The sequence below is a fragment of the Coregonus lavaretus genome (genome assembly GCF_964263955.1).
Source record: "Coregonus lavaretus genome assembly, chromosome: 34".
Classification (NCBI taxonomy): Eukaryota; Metazoa; Chordata; class Actinopteri; order Salmoniformes; family Salmonidae; genus Coregonus; species Coregonus lavaretus.
This window is the reverse complement of record NC_140021.1, coordinates 424352-443956: the sequence shown is the minus strand read 5'-3', so window position 1 is coordinate 443956 and position 19605 is coordinate 424352. Positions and strand designations below refer to the sequence as shown.

Sequence of the window (19605 nt, the reverse complement as noted above, 5' to 3'; positions counted from 1 at the left end):
TGTGAGTCACAAACAACCATCATTATGAGTCAAATAGCTACCCTTTACTGTTTGACTCAGAGAGCAAGGTTTCAATTGCCTAATAACAGTGGCCATTGATTTTGCATGGAGGGCCTAGGGAAAACCTCTTGACACGACAAGCTCAATGGTAACTAAGAATCAATTTCCCTGTAAGCTATGGGAGCAGATAACTGAGAGACTGTGGGCTTGAGGGAAGACCAAGATATAGAATACCATACCAAGTTAGAAACATAATTTAAATAATTCATTCCTCCTCCTCTTCAAACCTTGCTCAATATGTTATTTAACCCACAAGGTCGAAGTCCACATAATAAAAAATAAAAATAAACATTTTAAAAACATCAGTTTAACCTAGAGATATCTGTTTTTTAGCGTTGGGTACATCTCAATCCACCTCATCCACCAATGTCGCACTTCTGCATCTGCGGTGAAAGGTGACAGAGCTAGAGCCGTGTTTGCCAGACCCTGAGACATCCCGAACATCGGTCCTCTCACAAAAATAATCTGTAGTAGAACCTCCTATATGGAAAGATGAGACTCTCACCAACACGATGGTGTTCTCCGTTTTGCTCTACGACCCCCCCCCCCCACAACCGTCTTGGGACTCGTCTGAAGTTGGCACAGCCGATCTGCCAACTTCTACAGACTAATATGACCCCTCTGTGCAAAGGTGAGAATCTCACCAACAATGTTCCCTCTAAGCTACGGAGAAAAGCACCAGTTTGAACTTCACTCAACTTTCTAGAGCAGTGGTCACCAACCGGTCGATCGAGGTCGATCTCCAAGGCATTACTAGTCGATTGCCAAACATTTCTGGAGAATAAAAAAAACGACGATAAAGCCTTGTACTCGTATTTTGTTTTATCCGTCTCGGGCTGTTGGCGATAGGTGCACCCGATTCAGCGGCCCCGCGCGCCGGGTAGGCCAACTGTTGCCATTTTGAACCATTTCATGTGTCTGAAGGTACAAACTCTGCCTTCCCGGCGGGCCCAGAGAGCAAATCAAGTGCACTATAGGCCTACCGCTGGCCAATCAGACGGCTCAGATGACCGTGTCTGCGGTAACGTAGCAGGCATAAAAGTAAGCTACAGCCAAATTTATACTGTGAGATTTCAAAACGTTTAAAACCATGACTAGAGAGAGACATGCAACGAATACAGCAAAGAGCTGCTGTTTTTATGAATGAGTTCATGTTTAAGTTCTTACTCAGCGCTGTCAACACTTTGTATTCAACACTTTTATAAGCCATAAAATGCACGTTCTTCCTATTTCCTCTCAGCGCTACAACAAGCACTGCAGCAGTAATGAATGAGTAGGAAAGTGGATCTATACGCTTGCGTTGTTGTTATTATTAGCGGCTTGGGTTATTTTTTTTAAATTTTGAGGAATATTTCACTTTCTCCGTTCGTAGAAGTAACAACATGAACGAGGCAGAAATAATGTGGTGCGACTCGAGTTTTCGCCATAAGCTAGAAGACAGTGCGCCTTTTTGGTCAGTGTCAGTGGAGGAAAGGGAGAGCGAAGGGATGCTGAGAGGCGGACCCTCAGTCTGCTGCCCTCTCCCTCCGCTGAGACTGACCATCAGATGCAACCATCAGCCAAGTAAAATCAAAATCAAATGATTTACTGTAAATATATGCCCACTAAGCTGTGCCTCACAAGTAATACAACAACGGATCTATTACTGGAGTGATTATCGCCTACCTCACATTTGTTTATATAATTTTTTTTAAATGGCCGAACAACAATGCATTGGCAGGGCAATTCCAAGCATAGCCAATGTATTGGTCCTATAGCTTACTGCACAAACCTCATTGCTACATAGCTGTTTTTAATTGGTTAATGTTACATAGGTTTACGTGGAATGTGTGAATCAGGCCTTCATGGTCGAATTGCTGTAAAGAAACCACAACTAAAGTACACCAATAAGAAGAAGAGACCTGCTTGGGCCAAGAAACACGAGCAATGGACATTAGACTGGTGGAAATGTGTCCTTTGGTCTGGAGTCCAAATTGGAGATTTTTGGTTCCAACCGCCGTGTCTTTGTGAGACGTGGTGTGGATGAACGGATGATCTCTGCATGTGTATTTCCCACCGTAAAGCATGGAGGAGGAGGTGTGATGGTGTGGGGGTGCTTTGCTTGTGACACTGTCTGTGATTTATTTAGAATTCAAGGCACACTTAACCAGCATGGCTACCACAGCATTCTACAGCGATACGCCATCCCATCTGGTTTGGGCTTAGTGGGACTATCATTTGTTTTTCAACAGGACAATGACCCAATACACCTCCAGGCTGTGTAAGGGCTATTTTACCAAGAAGGAGAGTGATGGAGTGCTGCATCAGATGACCTGATCAGATGACAAGTGTCTGGAACTCTATTGGAGGGATGCGATGCCATTCTTCCACGAGAAATTCCATCATTTGGTGTTTTGTTGATGTTGATGGAAAACGCTGTCTCAGGCGCCGCTCCAGAATCTCCCATAAGTGTTGAGTTGTGTTGAGATCTGGTGACTGAGACGGCCATGGCATACGGTTTACATCATTTTCATGCTCATCAAACCACTCAGGTGACCACTCATAACCTGTGGATGGGGGCCTTGTCATCCTTTGGGGGCATAGCCATGGTAGCCAAAATAATGGCCTGCCCAGCATTTGTATACATGACCCCTAAGCACGATGGGATGTTAATTGCTTAATTAACTCAGGAACCTCACCTGTTTGGAAGCACCTGCTTTCAATATACTCTGTATACCTCATTCACTCACGCGTTTCCTTTCTTCCGGCAGTTACCTGTATGTGGTGTGTGTCAGGCTGTCCCAATTCTGATCTTTTCCCAATCAGATCAGGTATTTTTGCCAATAACTGTGCAAAAGATTAGAATTGGGCTGCCTGTGTAAACGCAGCCTCTGTGTACTGTGACAGACAGGACCCATGCTAACCATACAAAATGGACAAATAAAGCGAGTGCTGTACCTTGCTCCTTGATCTGTCGTATCTGTTTGACCGTCTCCTTGAGGATAGCACATTTGTCAGGCTTGACGTTGAAGTTATCGATGTCGTTGAAGTTGGCGAAGATCAGCTCGGCCAGCTCCTCGATGTACCGGTTCTCATGCTCGCGCTTTCTCTTCTCGTTGCTTCGTTTGGGGCTGAGGAGACGGAGAGAAGGCCGGTGTGAGACCATGGTAACGGTAAGGAGAGACAGATGGAGAGAAAGACTGAATGAGAGAGACAGCAAGCGAGAGAAAGAGACGGAGAGAGAGATATTGAGAGAGAAATAAAGAGCAGAGAGAAGCTCCAATTCCTGACTCTGTTCTCAGCAGGAGAACAACACAAAGAGAGCAGAGAGAATGAAAGACATCAGAGAAGACATTGTTCCAAAATATTATTTTTTCACGCATGTATAAAGAGCTAATTTGTAGGGATGCGCATGAGTAATAGAGTCCTCAAACGGACGTCAAAACTCGATATTTAACCAGAGTTAAAAAATAAATAAAAAATAAAACTTTTTGTCTGATTTAATTCATAACTCTTGTCAAAATAACAAACATGTTATATTGAGATAGGGGTTAAATATATCACATTAAAACATGTTATATTGAGTTAGGGGTTAACTATCACATTACATTTTTTTATATTGAGATAGGGGTTAACTATCACATTAAAACATGAAATATGGAGATAGGGGTTAATATCACATTAAAACATGTTATATTGAGATAGGGGTTAACTATCACATTAAAATGTTATATTGAGATAGGGGTTAACTATCACATTAAAACATGTTATATTGAGATAGGGGTTAACTATCATATTAAAACATGTTATATTGAGATAGGGGTTAACTATCACATTAAAATGTTATATTGAGATAGGGGTTAAATATCACATTAAAACATTGTATATTGAGATACAGTGGGGAGAACAAGTATTTGATACACTGCCGATTTTGCAGGTTTTCCTACTTACAAAGCATGTAGAGGTCTGTAATTTTTATCATAGATACACTTCAACTGTGAGAGACGGAATCCAGAAAATCACATTGTATGATTTTTAAGTAATTAATTTGCATTTTATTGCATGACATAAGTATTTGATACATCAGAAAAGCAGAACTTAATATTTGGTACAGAAACCTTTGTTTGCAATTACAGAGATCATACGTTTCCTGTAGGTCTTGACCAGGTTTGCACACACTGCAGCAGGGATTTTGGCCCACTCCTCCATACAGACCTTCTCCAGATCCTTCAGGTTTCGGGGCTGTCGCTGGGCAATATGGACTTTCAGCTCCCTCCAAAGATTTTCTATTGGGTTCAGGTCTGGAGACTGGCTAGGCCACTCCAGGACCTTGAGATGCTTCTTACGGAGCCACTCCTTAGTTGCCCTGGTTGTGTGTTTCGGTTCGTTGTCATGCTGGAAGACCCAGCCACGACCCATCTTCAATGCTCTTACTGAGGGAAGGAGGTTGTTGGCCAAGATCTCGCGATACATGGCCCCATCCATCCTCCCCTCAATACGGTGCAGTCGTCCTGTCCCCTTTGCAGAAAAGCATCCCCAAAGAATGATGTTTCCACCTCCATGCTTCACGGTTGGGATGGTGTTCTTGGGGTTGTACTCATCCTTCCTCTTCCTCCAAACACGGCGAGTGGAGTTTAGACCAAAAAGCTCTATTTTAGTCTCATCAGACCACATGACCTTCTCCCATTCCTCCTCTGGATCATCCAGATGGTCATTGGCAAACTTCAGACGGGCCTGGACATGCGCTGGCTTGAGCAGGGGGACCTTGCGTGCGCTGCAGGATTTTAATCCATGACGGCGTAGTGTGTTACTAATGGTTTTCTTTGAGACTGTGGTCCCAGCTCTCTTCAGGTCATTGACCAGGTCCTGCCGTGTAGTTCTGGGCTGATCCCTCACCTTCCTCATGATCATTGATGCCCCACGAAGTGAGATCTTGCATGGAGCCCCAGACCGAGGGTGATTGACCGTCATCTTGAACTTCTTCCATTTTCTAATAATTGCGCCAACAGTTGTTGTCTTCTCACCAAGCTGCTTGCCTATTGTCCTGTAGCCCATCCCAGCCTTGTGCAGGTACAGTTTTATCCCTGATATCCTTACACAGCTCTCTGGTCTTGGCCATTGTGGAGAGGTTGGAGTCTTTTTGATTGAGTGTGTGGACAGGTGTCTTTTATACAGGTAATGAGTTCAAACAGGTGCAGTTAATACAGGTAATGAGTGGAGAACAGGAGGGCTTCTTAAAGAAAAACTAACAGGTCTGTGAGAGCCGGAATTCTTACTGGTTGGTAGGTGATCAAATACTTATGTCATGCAATAAAATGCAAATTAATTACTTAAAAATCATATAATGTGATTTTCTGGATTTTTGTTTTAGATTCCGTCTCTCACAGTTGAAGTGTACCTATGAAAAAAATTACAGACCTCTACATGCTTTGTAAGTAGGAAAACCTGCAAAATCGGCAGTGTATCAAATACTTGTTCTCCCCACTGTATATCCCACCTCAAACCGGGCATGAAACTGCATATTTACATTTTACATTTTAGTCATTTAGCAGACGCTCTTATCCCGAGCGACTTACAGTCAGTGAGTGCATACATTTTCATATAAACTCTTATTCCATAAATTAACTTGGAATGCTATATTTAAGATTTTAAACCATAAATGGCAAGTGCTTCTGATATGCTGTGAGGAAGTGGCCACTTATCAGCATGCAGCCAAAAGCAGCGAGGTTTAGAAGTATTTTGATCAAACTGACCGACGCAAACTGCACAATATCTACAGAACATCAAGATGTCGTATCACAGCACAAGTAGCTCCATGAAACTAAATCCAGAGTTTATTCAGTGTACATGAATAAAGGCCAGTAAGCGTCAAAAATGAAACTAGCACAAGGGAAAAATCCACCTTGGCTACATACAAGGAAAGAGTAGCTCAACCGAGCTACTCACTCTCACAATGAACAATCACTCACAAAGGACAAGGGGGGCAGAGGGAACACTTATACACAGACTAATGAGGGGATGAGTACCAGGTGTGTGTGATTGACAAGACAAGACAAGACAAATGGAGTGATGATAAATGGAGCGGTAGTGGCTAGTGAGCCGGTGACGACGAACGCCGAAGCCTGCCCGAGCAAGGAGGAGGGGCAGCCTCGGCTGAATTCGTGACAGAAACGTTCTCGGAGAGGGACAAGCAGCAGACATCTCGCATCACATCTTTTGCCAGTGCAAAGCGCGGCTGTGTCCCCGCCAGAGCCGAGCAGGTAACACTGCTCATAACGTAAGATATGTTGCCTGTCAGCTTTGTGAAGGGAGAAGGCTTCCGTGGCCTAATGGCATTTGTGGACCAGTTGATATTACGGTTTCAATTAATGATTCTCAAAATGGCACTTGTTTTTTTATTGACTGAAAATATGGGGCAATTTGATTTCAGTTCATATTTAATTACTTAACCTACCTTTACGTAGTCCTTTTGATTCGTAACATAAGGCTTCTTCTACAAGCAAGCGCCAATGCTGAGGTCAATGCCTTTTTGAAGATTGTGTTCCATGATATAATATAACCAGTTGATATTACAGATTGTGTTCCATGATATAATATAACCAGTTGATATTACAGATTGTGTTCCACTATATAATATAACCAGTTGATATTAGACTGTGTTCCATGATATAATATAACCAGTTGATATTACAGATTGTGTTCCATGATATAATATAACCAGTTGATATTACATATTGTGTTCCATGATATAATATAACCAGTTGATATTACAGATTGTGTTCCATGATATAATATAACCAGTTGATATTACAGATTGTGTTCCATGATATAATATAACCAGTTGATATTACAGATTGTGTTCCATGATATAATATAACCAGTTGATATTACAGATTGTGTTCCATGATATAATATAACCAGTTGATATTACAGATTGTGTTCCATGATATAATATAACCAGTTGATATTACAGATTGTGTTCCATGATATAATATAACCAGTTGATATTACAGATTGTGTTCCATGATATAATATAACCAGTTGATATTACAGATTGTGTTCCATGATATAATATAACCATTTGATATTACAGATTGTGTTCCATGATATAATATAACCAGTTGATATTACAGATTGTGTTCCATGATATAATATAACCAGGTGATATTACAGATTGTGTTCCATGATATAATATAACCAGTTGATATTACAGATTGTGTTCCATGATATAATATAACCAGTTGATATTACAGATTGTGTTCCATGATATAATATAACCAGTTGATATTACAGATTGTGTTCCATGATATAATATAACCAGGTGATATTACAGATTGTGTTCCATTATATAATATAACCAGGTGATATTACAGATTGTGTTCCATGATATAATATAACCAGTTGATATTACAGATTGTGTTCCATGATATAATATAACCAGTTGATATTACAGATTGTGTTCCATGATATAATATAAACAGTTGATATTACAGATTGTGTTCCATGATATAATATAACCAGTTGATATTACAGATTGTGTTCCATTATATAATATAAACAGTTGATATTACATATTGTGTTCCATGATATAATATAACCAGTTGATATTAGACTGTGTTCCACTATATAACATAACCAGGTGATATTACAGATTGTGTTCCATGATATAATATAACCAGTTGATATTACAGATTGTGTTCCATGATATAATATAACCAGTTGATATTACAGATTGTGTTCCATGATATAATATAACCAGTTGATATTAGACTGTGTTCCATTATATAATATAACCAGTTGATATTACAGATTGTGTTCCATGATATAATATAACCAGTTGATATTACATATTGTGTTCCATGATATAATATAAACAGTTGATATTACAGATTGTGTTCCATGATATAATATAACCAGCAGTGCGGTCGCTTTTATTCATTGTCCTTGTGTAAATATCCCGTTTCTTGTTTTTTTGTCTATTTTGTATATATTTCTAAATTTTTACTTTTCATTCATTAACTAAATATACTTTCCTGCAACCCGCTTCACCCAACGTGGAAAGGATTCTATTATTTCTTTATAACTTTCATCAAGAACCTTTAAGCTGAAACTAGTGTAGCTGCAACTGAATGGCTACTTGCTATTAGTCATCGTTAGCGTCTTCACCATTGTCCGTGGCCTACACTATCCACCAGCCAGCTCTAGCTCTAGCCTGGACAATTCGTCGGCCAGTCTGCACAGCGTGCTATCGACCCAGAGCTTATTGGACTTTCTGCCGGAATCACTGGACCCTAGCGCCGGATCATCGCAATCAGCTAGCTAGCTGCAACCTGTTGTTGGCTAATTACCATTGCCCTATAGCAAGCACCAGTTAGCCTTGAGCTAGCCTCAGGCCCATCTCCTGGCTATCTACCTCTCTGTCAACCGGACGGGACCTCCTAGTGTTGACACTGAGCCCCGCCGATCCAACACGACTGGTTTGCCGACGAAATCGTCTGATGTGGTTTCAACAGGCTTCCCGTTGCGACGACCACGAAGATCCATCTGCTAGCCCCGGCCCGCTAGCACACGCAAACTACAACTGTGCTCCCTGCTAGCTGTGCTGAAGCACCAATTTGAACTGCTCTCGGACTCACATATTGCTGTTCACTGGACCTTATGATCACTCAGCTGCACAGCTGATGCCTGCTGGACTGTTCCTTTACACGGTACCCTGTCCTGTTTATTCTGTTTAGCCTTAGCCCAAACGTTATCGCTATTACCAGTTGTTGTCTTAGCTCTCTCTAATAACACCTGTGACTGCTTTATGCCTCTCTCCCATGTCAATTATGCCTTGCCTATTGCTGTTTGGGTTAGTTCTTATTATACAATTTCACTGTAGAACCCCTAGTCCCTCTCAAACTGCCTCAAAAAGTTCCTTTGTTCCACCCCCCATACACGCCGAGTGATGCTATCTCTTTCATTGTTACCCAACACTTAGGGTTACCTGAACTGTACTCATATCCTTCCATATCCTTTTCTGTACATAATGCCCTGAATCTTTTCTACAACGCCCGGAGAACTGCCCCCTTTATTCTATGTACCCAACGCACTAGAAGACCAGTTCTTAAAGCCTTTAGTCGTATCCTTATTCTAGTCCTCCTCTGTTCCTCTGGTGATGTAGAGGCTAACCCAGGCCCTGCAGCCCCCAGTATCACTCCTACTCCCCAGGAGCTATCATTTGTTGACTTCTGTAACCGTAAAAGTCTTGGTTTTCTGCACGTAAATATCAGAAGCCTCCTTCCTAAGTTTGAGTTATTCACTGCGTTAGCACACTCCGCCAACCCTGATGTTCTAGCAGTGTCTGAATCCTGGCTTAGGAAGGCCACCAAAAATTCTGAAATTTCCATCCCCAACTATAGCATTTTCCGTCTAGATAGAACTGCCAAAGGGGGTGGAGTTGCAATCTACTGTAGAGATAGCCTGCAGAGCTCTATCACACTATCCAGGTCTGTGCCCAAACAGTTTGAGCTTCTACTTCTAAAAATCCACCTTTCCAGAAATAAATCTCTCACTGTTGCCGCTTGCTACAGACCCCCCTCAGCCCACAGCTGTGCCCTGGACACCATATGTGAATTGACTGCCCCCCATCTATCCTCAGAGTTCGTACTGCTTGGTGACCTAAATTGGGATATGCTTAACACCCCGGCCATCCTACAATCTAAACTAGATGCCCTCAATCTCACACAAATTATCAACGAACCTACCAGGTACAACCCTAAATCCGTAAACATGGGTACCCTCATAGATATCATCCTGACTAACTTACCCTCTAAATACACCTCTGCTGTCTTCAACCAGGATCTCAGCGATCACTGCCTTATTGCCTGCGTCCGTGGTCAAACGACCACCCCTCATCACTGTCAAACGCTCCCAAAAACACTTCAGCGAGCAGGCCTTCCTAATTGACCTGGCCCAGGTATCCTGGATGGATATAGATCTCATTCCGTCAGTAGAGGATGCCTGGTTGTTCTTTAAAAGTAATTTCCTCTCAATCTTAAATAAACATGCCCCATTCAAAAAATACAGAACTAAGAACAGATATAGCCCCTGGTTCTCCTCAGACTTGACTGCCCTTGACCAGCACAAAAACATCCTGTGGCGTACTGCATTAGCATCAAATAGCCCCCGCGATATGCAACTTTTCAGGGAAGTTAGGAACCAATATACACAAGCAGTCAGGAAAGCAAAGGCTAACTTTTTCAAACAGAAATTTGCATCCTGTAGCACTAACTCCAAAAAGTTTTGGGACACTGTAAAGTCCATGGAGAATAAGAGCACTTCCTCCCAGCTGCCCACTGCACTGAGGCTAGGAAACACTATCACCACCGATAAATCTACAATAATCGAGAATTTCAACAAGCATTTTGCTACGGCTGGCCATGCTTTCCACCTGGCTACCACTACCCCGGCCACCAGCTCTGCACCCTCCGCTGCAACTTGCCCATGCCCCCCCCGCTTCTCCTTCACACAAATCCAGACAGCTGATGTTCTGAAAGAGCTGCAAAATCTAGACCCCTACAAATCATCTGGGCTAGACAATCTGGACCCTCTCTTTCTAAAACTAGCCGCCGAAATTGTCGCAACCCCTATTACTAGCCTGTTCAACCTCTCTTTCGTAACGTCTGAGATCCCCAGAGATTGGAAAGCTGCCGCGGTCATCCCCCTCTTCAAAGGGGGTGACACTCTAGATCCAAACTGTTACAGACCCATATCCATCCTGCCCTGCCTTTCAAAAGTTTTTGAAAGCAAAGTCAACAAACAGATCACCGTCCATTTCGAATCCCACCGTACCTTCTCCGCTATGCAATCCGGTTTCCGAGCTGGTCATGGGTGCACTTCAGCCACGCTCAAGGTCCTAAACGATATTATAACCGCGATCGATAAGACAGTACTGTGCAGCCGTTTTCATTGACCTGGCCAAGGCTTTCGACTCTGTCAACCACCGCATTCTTATTGGCAGACTAAATAGCCTTGGTTTCTCAAATGACTGCCTCGCCTGGTTCACCAACTACTTCTCAGATAGAGTTCAATGTGTCAAATCGGAGGGCCTGTTGTCTGGACCTATGCCAGTCTCTATGGGGGTGCCACAGGGTTCAATTCTTGGGCCGACTCTTTTCTCTGTGTATATCAATGACGTCGCTCTTGCTGCTGGTGACTCTCAGATCCACCTCTACGCAGACGACACCATTTTGTATACATCTGGCCCTTCATTGGACACTGTGTTAACAAACCTCCAAACGAGCTTCAATGCCATACAACACTCCTTCAGTAGCCTCCAACTGCTCTTAAACACTAGTAAAACTAAATGCATGCTCTTCAACCGAACGCTGCTTGCACCCGCCCACCCGACTAGAATCACTACTCTCGACGGGTCTGACCTAGAGTATGTGGACAACTACAAATATCTAGGTGTCTGGTTAGACTGTAAACTCTCCTTCCAGACTCACATTAAGAATCTCCAATCCAAAGTTAAATCTAGAATCGGTTTCCTATTTCGCAACAAAGCCTCCTTCACTCATGCTGCCAAACATGCCCTCGTAAAACTGACTATCCTACCGATCCTTGACTTCGGCGATGTCATTTACAAAATAGCCTCCAACACTCTACTCAGCAAATTGGATGTAGTCTATCACAGTGCCATCCGTTTTGTCTCCAAAGCCCCATATACTACCCACCACTGTGACCTGTACGCTCTTGTTGGCTGGTCCTCACTACATATTTGTCGCCAAACCCACTGGCTCCAGGCCATCTATAAATCACTGCTAGGCAAATCCCCGCCTTATCTTAGCTCATTGGTCACCATAGCAACACCCACCCATAGTCTGCGCTCCAGCAGGTATATCTCACTGGTCATCCCCAAAGCCAACACCTCCTTTGGCCGCCATTCCTTCCAGTTCTCTGCTGCCAATGACTGGAACAAATTGCAAAAATCTCTGAAGCTGGAGACACTTATCTCCCTCACTAATTTTAAGCATCAGTTGTCAGAGCACCTTACCGATCACTGCACCTGTACACAGCCCATCTGAAATTAGCCCGCCCAACTACCTCATCCCTATATTGTCATTTATTTTGCTCATTTGTACCCCAGTATCTCTATTTGCACATCATCTCTTGCACATCTATCATTCCAGTGTTAATACTAATTGTAATTATTTTGCACTATAGCCTATTTATTGCCTTACCTCCATAACTTGCTACATTTGCACACATTGTATATATATATTTATTTATGTTGTATTTTTGACTTTGTTTTGTTTACCCCATATGTAACTCTGTGTTGTTGTTTTTATCGCACTGCTTTGCTTTATCTTGGCCAGGTCGCAGTTGTAAATGAGAACTTGTTCTCAACTGGTTTACCTGGTTAAATAAAGGTGAAATAAAATAAAAATAAAATATAATATAACCAGTTGATATTACATATTGTGTTCCATGATATAATATAAACAGTTGATATTACAGATTGTGTTCCATGATATAATATAACCAGTTGATATTACAGATTGTGTTCCATGATATAATATAACCAGTTGATATTACAGATTGTGTTCCATTATATAATATAACCAGTTGATATTACAGATTGTGTTCCATGATATAATATAACCAGTTGATATTACAGATTGTGTTCCATGATATAATATAACCAGTTGATATTACAGATTGTGTTCCATGATATAATATAACCAGTTGATATTACAGATTGTGTTCCATTATATAATATAACCAGTTGATATTACAGATTGTGTTCCATGATATAATATAACCAGTTGATATTACATATTGTGTTCCATTATATAATATAACCAGTTGATATTACAGATTGTGTTCCATGATATAATATAACCAGTTGATATTACATATTGTGTTCCATGATATAATATAACCAGTTGATATTACAGATTGTGTTCCATGATATAATATAACCAGTTGATATTACAGATTGTGTTCCATTATATAATATAACCAGGTGATATTATAGATTGTGTTCCATGATATAATATAACCAGTTGATATTACAGATTGTGTTTCATTATATAATATAACCAGTTGATATTACAGATTGTGTTCCATTATATAATATAACCAGTTGATATTACAGATTGTGTTCCATGATATAATATAACCAGTTGATATTACATATTGTGTTCCATGATATAATATAACCAGTTGATATTACAGATTGTGTTCCATGATATAATATAACCAGTTGATATTACAGATTGTGTTCCATGATATAATATAACCAGTTGATATTACAGATTGTGTTCCATGATATAATATAACCAGTTGATATTACAGATTGTGTTCCATTATATAATATAAACAGTTGATATTACAGATTGTGTTCCATGATATAATATAACCAGTTGATATTACAGATTGTGTTCCATGATATAATATAACCAGTTGATATTACAGATTGTGTTCCATTATATAATATAACCAGTTGATATTACAGATTGTGTTCCATGATATAATATAACCAGTTGATATTACATATTGTGTTCCATGATATAATATAACCAGTTGATATTACAGATTGTGTTCCATGATATAATATAACCAGTTGATATTACAGATTGTGTTCCATGATATAATATAAACAGTTGATATTACAGATTGTGTTCCATGATATAATATAAACAGTTGATATTACAGATTGTGTTCCATGATATAATATAACCAGTTGATATTACAGATTGTGTTCCATTATATAATATAACCAGGTGATATTATAGATTGTGTTCCATTATATAATATAACCAGTTGATATTACAGATTGTGTTCCATGATATAATATAACCAGTTGATATTACAGATTGTGTTCCATGATATAATATAACCAGTTGATATTACATATTGTGTTCCATGATATAATATAACCAGTTGATATTACAGATTGTGTTCCATGATATAATATAACCAGTTGATATTACATATTGTGTTCCATGATATAATATAAACAGTTGATATTACAGATTGTGTTCCATGATATAATATAAACAGTTGATATTACAGTTTTCAATAAATTAATCTTAAATGCCTCTTGTTTTTTTTTATTGACTGAAAATACACTGAGTATACAAAACATTAGGAACACCTGCTCTTTCCATGACATCGACTGTCCAGGTGAATCCAGGTAAAATGGTCCACCAGCCTAAGGACATCCAGCCAACTTGACACAACTGTGGGAAGCATTGGAGTCAACATGGGCCAGCATCTGTGGAACGCCCCATATACACTGAGTGTACAAAACATTAAGAACACCTTCCTAATATTGAGTTGCGCCCCCTTTTGCCCTCAGAACTCCCTCAATTCGTCAGGGCATGGACTCTACAAGGCATCGAAAGCGTTCCACAGGGATGCTTGCCCAAGTTGTGTTAAGTTGGCTGGATGTCCTTTGGGTGGTGGACCATTATTGATACACACGGGAAACTGTTGAGTGTGAAAAACCCAGCAGAGTTGCAGTTTTTTACACAAACCGGTGACACAAACCTACTACTGTACCCCGTTCAAAGACACTTAAATACCCTCTAAATGGCACACATACACAATCTATGTCTCAAGGCTTAAAAATCCTTCTTTAACCTGTCTCCTCCCCTTCATCTACACTGATTTGAAGTGGATTTAACAAGTGACATCAATAAGGGATCATAGCTTTCACCTGGATTCACCTGGTCAGTCTACATCATGGAAAGAGCAGGTGTTCTTAATGTTTTGTACACTCAGTGTAAATATTAGCCTCTTTTTTTTTGTTGTTTAGGCAAAAAGTAAATCAAAAAGTAAATCAAACAAAAGGTGACAGGTGTCATACCTGGGTTACAATTAGGAGAGAACCATGGGGTTGGCATTAAGCCATAACTAGTTAAATAAGAGGTCTCTCTGGCCTGGGTTCTAGCGTCCTGTCCAGGGAATACACATCAAGCTGCCTCACGCTCCAGAAACGGGGCCGTTCTGTCTTCACCAAAGCTACTTAGTGACCAGGGTTTAGGTTTTTTGAGTAGCCTACAGTAAAGTTACAATAACCTACTGTAAGGTTACAGTAAGAGTAAAGATGTTAGAGTTTAGTGGTACAGTGGTAGTAGTAGAGATGTGTTTACCTGGGGCCCAGCAGGTCAGAGGAACATTCTTTGCGTTTCCGTGACTCTGCCCTGGAAGCAGGGTCAGAGGGGTTTTCACCGATGCCACTCATCCTCACTGCATATCAGCGTCTGTGGAGACAACACACAGAGAGAACAGTTATAGAGACAACACACAGAGAGAACAGTTATAGAGACAACACACAGAGAGAACAGTTATAGAGACAACACACAGAGAGAACAGTTATAGAGACAACACACAGAGACAACAGTTATAGAGACAACACACAGAGAGAACAGTTATAGAGACAACACACAGAGAGAACAGTTATAGAGACAACACACAGAGACAACAGTTATAGAGACAACACACAGAGAGAACAGTTATAGAGACAACACACAGAGAGAACAGTTATAGAGACAACACACAGAGAGAACAGTTATAGAGACAACACACAGAGAGAACAGTTATAGAGACAACACACAGAGAGAACAGTTATAGAGACAACACACAGAGAGAACAGTTATAGAGACAACACACAGAGAGAACAGTTATAGAGACAACACACAGAGAGAACAGTTATAGAGACAACACACAGAGACAACAGTTATAGAGACAACACACAGAGAGAACAGTTATAGAGACAACACACAGAGAGAACAGTTATAGAGACAACACACAGAGAGAACAGTTATGGAGACAACACACAGAGAGAACAGTTATAGAGACAACACACAGAGACAACAGTTATAGAGACAACACACAGAGAGAACAGTTATAGAGACAACACACAGAGAGAACAGTTATAGAGACAACACACAGAGAGAACAGTTATAGAGACAACGCAACAGTCATCCACGTACCAGGAGCGGTTAGAGAAACACACTAATGTACCAGGAGTGGTTATAGAAACACACTAATGTACCAGGAGTGGTTAGATAAACACACTAATGTACCAGGAGTGGTTAGAGAAACACACTAATGTACCAGGAGTGGTTAGAGAAAGAACACACTAATGTACCAGGAGTGGTTAGAGAAAGAACACACTAATGTACCAGGAGTGGTTAGAGAAAGAACACACTAATGTACCAGGAGTGGTTAGAGAAAGAACACACTAATGTACCAGGAGTGGTTGAGAAAGAACACACCAATGCATAACAGGTACGTAACCCAAAATCGATAGAAAATGTTTTGGCAGCTCTGGATGCCCCTCTTCCCCATCTCCAAGTGAACTAGGGTGGCTCATTCTGGGGTGTACACACACTTGCACTACGTGCACACGCACACACACAGATACGCCCCTATGCTGTTGGCATTGGTTGATCCAACACAGGAGGAACGAGTGAAAGTGGAGCGGAGATTCAATTATTTTCTTCTGATGGTGCTGATCTCCCCAGAGAGACTGAAACGAGAGCACACAGCCAGAGAGAGAGAGAGAGAGAGAGAGACAGAGACAGACTGAGGGAGACAGAGACAGAGAGAGAGAAAGACAGAGACGGAGAGAGAGAGCGAGAGCGAGAGACACAGAGGGAGAGAGAGAGAGACAGAGACACAGAGAGAAAGAGAGCAAGAGAGAGACAGAGACACAGAGGGAGAGAGAGCGAGAGAGAGGGAGAGACAGAGGGAGACAGAGAGAGAGAGAGAGCGAGAGAGAGACAGAGACACAGAGGGAGAGAGAGCGAGAGAGAGAGGGAGAGACAGAGGGAGACAGAGGGAGAGAGAGAGAGCGAGAGAGAGAGAGAGACAGAGGGAGACAGAGAGAGAGAGAGAGAGAGACAGAGGGAGACAGAGAGAGAGAGAGAGAGACAGAGAGAGACAGAGGGAGACAGAGAGAGAGAGAGAGAGAGAGACAGAGGGAGACAGAGAGAGAGAGAGAGAGAGACAGAGGGAGACAGAGAGAGAGAGAGAGAGAGAGAGAGAGAGAGAGAGACAGAGGGAGACAGAGAGAGAGAGAGAGAGAGAGACACCACACTGACAGTCTACTCTTCCTTAACATAGGGTTACCTCACACTACCACAGACACTGCGATATGGACACATTGATACACGGTGATCCATTGGCAGCTAAAGAAATTAGCGCATGGAACTCATAGCCTATAGGCTATAGTTGGGCAGTATACAGATTTTCATACTGTCATACCGTTTTTGTACCATACCAGTGTATACGGTATTACCGAATGTGCACACAAGGGGCGCTAAAACTATTTGATGAACAAAACTATTTAGGCAACAGGGATCTTTGATGCAGGAGGGATTTGAATGTCTGTGCTGTAACCAAGAAGCTTGATCTTGGCATCTAGCTAGCAAACCAAATGCATAGCTGGAGCCCTGAGCTGGATATAATTAATTTGAAAAATCTTAGTTTTTTTTTGTTATACTTAACTTAGTTAGCACTCACCCCCACAGCCCCCTTGAAATATATATTTTTTAATTGGTATTGAAAAATCATACCGTTGGTATTTCGAAATACCTCGATATGAACGGTATTTGGCCCAAGCCTACTTTAGGCCAATGCAGCAGTAGCACCAGAACTTCCATTGCTCTTTCACACCGTGGATTGGTGATTATCATTCGAGGGGGAGATTGTTGGAAAGATTTTTCAAATAGCTTACCGTGAGGAACTATAGTTTCATTATATTATTCATCTGCAATGGATGTTTAAAAACCACTTTCCTACATTTCTGTGCAGCAGGCCAGGTACTTCTATGCGTGTTCAGGCGTGTGCGATCCCTCAACATTAACAGGACAGAGAAACCAGACAAAAGACAATGAAAACATTTTTAAATTGTGTAAATGATGGTTATGAAATAAACCAAAACTTGTTTCTCACAAGTGTAGCAGATTGTGAACTCCGCAAACAACGTTTCCACTCCAAGAGTGAGAATGGTATATTACTGTAATTAATACATGCATGAACAGAATTAATGTAACCAAATAATGGGGATTAGCAGTACATTTACTACTGGTGACATACGTAATGGGGAATTGATACAAATCTAAAATCAAAGGCCAAACAATTCACACAACAATTCAACGAAGGCGCAAGAATTGGCAAGAGACAGCCGAGGCCTACGAGCTTGTGAAACAACCACAGCTATTTTTTTAAAATAAGCTAATGATCTCGATTCCTCTGTGGCTAAGTCATCGTTTCCCAAACTCGGTCCTCGGGACCCCGAGGGGTACATGTTTTGGTTTTTGCCCTAACACTACACAGCTGATTCAAATTATCAAAGCTTGATGATCAGTTGATTATTTGAATCAGCTGTGCAGTGCTAGGGCAAAAAAAACAAAACGTGCACCCCTTGGGATCCCAGGGACCGAGTTTGGGAAACCCTGGGCTAAGTTATTCTTTCTGGTGAAGTATTTTGAATGGTTTGATTTATTTCTGTATAGACAGGAGTAATTATATCATTTTGGCCAATTTATTTCCATTTAATTCGTATTGGACCCAGCGCTATGCCATTTCACTTCTGTTCTATTGGTTTTCATATCAACTTTCTTTCGTTGTCCAGAAGCCAAAGGCACAATCCTAGTCATATTAGCAACCAATCCTAGTTGTTGCATCTTTAGATTCCCTCTCTTCCTAAGTTTCTAACAGAGATGTTCATCTCTGTCACGTATGGAACTGCTTAATCAGGTGTGCTCTTTAGAATGGGGTTTTCCCGCCAATTGCATTTTGGCAAATGTTTATTGGCTGCTTCATTACATGACTTGCATGTTATTTTAAGATTCATTACCATAATCTAAATGTGATTTATGTCATTTAACACCGTGGGTGGAAGCCCTAATTGGTTATAAACCCAATGCATACAGTGGGGGAAAAAAGTATTTAGTCAGCCACCAATTGTGCAAGTTCTCCCACTTAAAAAGATGAGAGAGGCCTGTAATTTTCATCATAGGTACATGTCAACTATGACAGACAAATTGAGACAAAAAAATCCAGAAAATCACATTGTAGGATTTTTTATGAATTTATTTGCAAATTATGGTGGAAAATAAGTATTTGGTCACCTACAAACAAGCAAGATTTCTGGCTCTCACAGACCTGTAACTTCTTCTTTAAGAGGCTCCTCTGTCCTCCACTCGTTACCTGTATTAATGGCACCTGTTTGAACTTGTTATCAGTATAAAAGACACCTGTCCACAACCTCAAACAGTCACACTCCAAACTCCACTATGGCCAAGACCAAAGAGCTGTCAAAGGACACCAGAAACAAAATTGTAGACCTGCACCAGGCTGGGAAGACTGAATCTGCAATAGGTAAGCAGCTTGGTTTGAAGAAATCAACTGTGGGAGCAATTATTAGGAAATGGAAGACATACAAGACCACTGATAATCTCCCTCGATCTGGGGCTCCACGCAAGATCTCACCCCGTGGGGTCAAAATGATCACAAGAATGGAGAGCAAAAATCCCAGAACCACACGGGGGGACCTAGTGAATG

The 19605-nt window shown here is 41.1% G+C and overlaps 1 protein-coding gene across 1 annotated transcript in view; it reads right to left on the bottom strand.

Moving 5' to 3' along the window:
• The window catches only part of LOC311109208 (nuclear receptor coactivator 2-like), a gene marked incomplete at its 3' end in the record, with an annotated part of 180547 nt that overhangs the window by 85656 nt on the left and 75286 nt on the right, over window positions 1-19605 (bottom strand). The window contains exons 2-3 of the mRNA XM_084152055.1: window positions 15183-15293; window positions 2998-3170 (exon numbers count right to left, since the gene is read on the bottom strand). Coding sequence (XP_084008181.1) covers window positions 2998-3170; window positions 15183-15274 — 265 coding nt within the window. The 5' untranslated portion in view covers window positions 15275-15293. The remainder of the gene's footprint in view (window positions 1-2997; window positions 3171-15182; window positions 15294-19605) is intronic.